This window comes from Chaetura pelagica, unplaced genomic scaffold, assembly GCF_000747805.2.
Source record: "Chaetura pelagica isolate M959 unplaced genomic scaffold, ChaPel_1.0 scaffold185, whole genome shotgun sequence".
NCBI lineage: Eukaryota > Metazoa > Chordata > Aves > Apodiformes > Apodidae > Chaetura > Chaetura pelagica.
Window position 1 is genome coordinate 43,441 of NW_009953207.1, and position 3,640 is coordinate 47,080.

A 3,640-nucleotide genomic window follows, 5' to 3' on the forward strand; every position below is an offset into this window, starting at 1 on the left:
GCTGAGGCTTATGCCATAATCAGGCCCCAATCATCAGCCCCTGTGCCTTAATGCATTCCCCACAGTTGCCTGCATGTCACATCATTTTTTCCCAGCCTCTTCCAAGTTTCCATGTGTCTTCTCCAACCCATGTTTGCTCAGAGCACCCTCCTCTTTGGCCAGGCAGGCTTTCAGCCCTTTTGAGTGACTTTCCTATGTGCCCTTGTGTGAGGGACCAGCCCTCCAGACCTACTTTGGGAAACTGTATGAAACTCCATTGTAGACCCTGCTCATATGCATCCCAAAAGACCTGCCTGGGAGGATGGAGACTGCAGTAATGGCCTGCACAAAGATGAGGACTGAGATAATGACAATGATCGAGGGGCGGAGGGGGCAGGTCCACTCCAGCTGCTCACACATGTATGGCTCAATCACACATACTCGTTGTGAAATCAAGATTCAAGGCCTATAAAATAGGGGGCTGCAATGGTGGGCTGGGGGTGTTTCATCAACATGGATTATCGACACCGACCCTCCTCCATTGGCTGGACCAATGATGCTGGATCCAGGACTGGTGATTTTCCTCTCTTTATCTCTCTCTCATCTCCCCCACCCTCCCTCTCACCTTTTTATTTTAATCCCCTTTTCCTTACTTAATATATATGCGTGTGGGTTTGTTTAGGTAAATGCGTTGATATAAACAGACCTTGTGTGTTGCTGCACCTTAATCTAATCAAGGGGTATTGGATGGTTGAGCTTTTGCTCAGACTGTAATCCATTTACTCTCTCTGGGAAGAGACCAAGTCTGAGAGAAGGATTTTGGGCCCAGCTGCACCTGGGCTCCTCTCTGAAGGAAGTCAAGAAAGCAAGGGGGTTCAGTCCTAATCTCCCTGGGCTGCCCAGTCTGAGTTGTCACACATACAGGACTGGATCCAGCTGCACCAGGCTCCTCTATTGCAGCGGGACTTTAGAAAGCAAGGGGGTCCAGTTCTAACCTTCCTGGGTTATTAAATCCGGGCTGCCTGCAGCCTCATTTTGCAGGTGTCCGGTGTGGAAGTCCTTGCTTTACACAGGAGGCTGAACTGGATTGGAGCAGTGTTAGCTGTGAAAACTGGCACCTTTATTTCAAGAACTAAGGCAACTCATGCTGTTGAGTGCATTTAGGGGAGTGTGGACAGGATAGAGCAGGCCTTTTACACCAAAGTTGCCTTTGGATCAGCAGGCATGGCCCCAGAAGGAAATTGCCACGGAACTCTACAGCTTGCACTGGATCCTCTTCATTCAGCAGCCCTCCCTGCTGCACGGAGTCCCAGCTGCACCAGGATCCAGTTGTAGAAGTGCTGTGTGGAGGTGTAAATCCCAGGCTGTCTTGCTCTTGCACATCCTCTCCCCCAGCTGGTCAATCCAACCAGCCAGAAGTAATCACGGTAGTTATCTTTGCACACCAGAGGGCCACCACTATCACCCTGCAGCAGAGGAGAGAGAGTGAAGGTGGTGTTGGGGGGCCCCTGCCAGCACTATGGGAGCTCCTCCTGAGCTGTGTTGCACAGAGAGGCTCTGCTCAGGGGCTGGAGATGACAGAACGGTGTCTCGCAGGGGGTTGTGGGGCTCTCTGTCCTGCACAGAGCTCCTGGAGCTGTAGAAGACAGAGGTTCCAGGACTGGGATTTGCACCCACAGGCTGCCAAGAGCACTGGCTGGGCCTGGTTGGGCCTCTGGGAGAAGGGGGCACTAAGCTTTGGTTGGGAAAGGGGAGGTGAGTCCCAGCAGTGGTGGTGACCCAGGGGAGGGCGACTTGTCAGGCAAAGCCTGCACTGGAGTCCCTCTGGGGGCTGTGCCAAGGCTGCCTGTGCTGCTGGGGGGCACTTGTAGCTCTCTCCTACCTGGCAGGTGTCGATGCCACCCTGTTCGTAGCCAGCACACAGGTTGTTCTGATGGATTTCCCCTCTGTACCACCAGCTGCTGTTACAGATGCTGGTATCAATGAGGTGCACCTTGGCCTCCTGCAGGACATCACTCGAGTTTACAGAGGCTGCTGTGAGCACAGAAAGGAGTCAGCACCCTGCAGGTCTCTGACAGTACACTGCCCCTGTCTGGGCAAACCCCTTCCCTGGGGCTTGGCTTTGCCTCTTGAAGGCTGGTGCTCCCCCTCTCTCTTGTTCTGGGCAATGGGTCAGGCCCACCTCTCTCTGGGCACACAGCCTGACTCTGGCTTTGGTCCCTGCTTTCAGCAAGCCCAGCCCAGCTCCCCAGTGTGCCCAGCTGGCACTCGGGACTCAAGCACTTTTTGGGAACTCACATCTGGCAGTGGTGGCGCCCCAGCCACTGACGAAACAGTTTTTCAGCTCTTGCACTCTCAGCGACATGTCAGGCACACAGGCCAGCTGTATGTAGGAGCTGCACTGGACGGGCTGGTCCAGCTCCAGCAGGGCGATGTCATTCCATTGCGTGTCTTCAACATAGTGCTCATGGACCAGGAGCCGCCTGATGTTGCGCACTTGGACCTCAGAGCCCAGCCGAGACAAGCGGTTGGCCCCGATCACCACGCGCCATGTGGAGATGTAGCTAGAGGGCAGATGGCGAGAGCGTCAGGGGAAGAGGAGCCTCGAGATGCAGCAGCCCAGCGGCTCCTGCTTTCTGCCTCCCACAAGGGAAAGGGAAGCAGCACTGCCGAGAGTGCAGCTGCCCTGGCCTTCGGCTCCAGGAACGTGAGGCTGGAGGCTGCCAGGAGGCAGGGGCACCAACCCAGCTCTCTCCTGAGCATGCTCCCAGCTGGGCTCAGAGGGCCCAGGCACTGGCCATACTGCAAAGAGATGGGATGGGAGGAGGACGTGGTGCTACAGACAGGGCACCTGCTTGTGCTGGGGGGACATCCTCCTTCCTTGTCCTCCTTACCTGACATTGACGAAGCAGTGGGCTGCTGTGACAACCCACTGTGGGGTGATGAGAGACCCTCCACATATGTGCCCTGAGCCTACTGTCCAGGGATCCTGGATGCTGACAATCCAGGGCCGGGCCCCCGGCCGTGCATTGGTGCCACCCACAACACGCAATTTGCCGAAGAAAGAAGCCATGGGCCGGAGCCCACAGGTCCTGTAACCAGAAGGTCATCAGTGTCCTGCTCCATGGGCTGCTGCTCTTCCCTCCCCACAAGGTGCTCATGCACAGTGGGCCCAGGGACCCCATGGGCTGTGCATCTGTCCTGCCTGTGTCTGCTTTAGCCCCTGGACTAGCTGTGCAGCAGCCAGGTGGTCGGCTCCCCATGGGCTTTGGGAAGCTGTGGCCACTTTTGGACAAGTGGGCACCCTCCAGTGACCCCCATGAGAGCTGCCCAAGCTCCCCATCAGAGCCCCAGCCACTCACCTGCAGTTGTCCCATGTGCCATGCACGGGCCAGCCCAGGGCCAGCAGGACGAGGAGCAGGAGAAAGGTCATGTCTGCCAGCGGCATGTGGGAGTGGCACGACCCAAGGACTGGTGCCAGCAGAGCAGCAGCCAGTACAGAACTCACTGTGCCCTTGGCCCAGGGCTGATGTCACAGTGTGCTGGGCACTGGCATTCCATCCACACATGGAACACATAAGGGATTCCAAGTTCCATCTGGAAGGAGGGGAATCTGAGAGCAGACCCCCCCACTGAGTGCTCTGCTGTGGGATGAGGGTCA

At 56.6% G+C, this 3,640-nt stretch overlaps 1 protein-coding gene across 1 annotated transcript; it reads right to left on the bottom strand.

The window, feature by feature from the left end:
* Positions 1 to 1,256: 1,256 nt before the first annotated feature.
* LOC104388655 (acrosin-like) lies at positions 1,257 to 3,427 on the bottom strand. Its single transcript, XM_009997541.1, has 5 exons — positions 3,342 to 3,427; positions 2,874 to 3,071; positions 2,278 to 2,543; positions 1,862 to 2,013; positions 1,257 to 1,445 (listed from the first exon to the last, which is right to left on the bottom strand). Exons 1-5 carry the CDS (start codon positions 3,425 to 3,427, stop codon positions 1,257 to 1,259), a joined length of 891 nt encoding a protein of 296 aa, XP_009995843.1.
* Between the last annotated feature and the right edge of the window lie 213 nt (positions 3,428 to 3,640).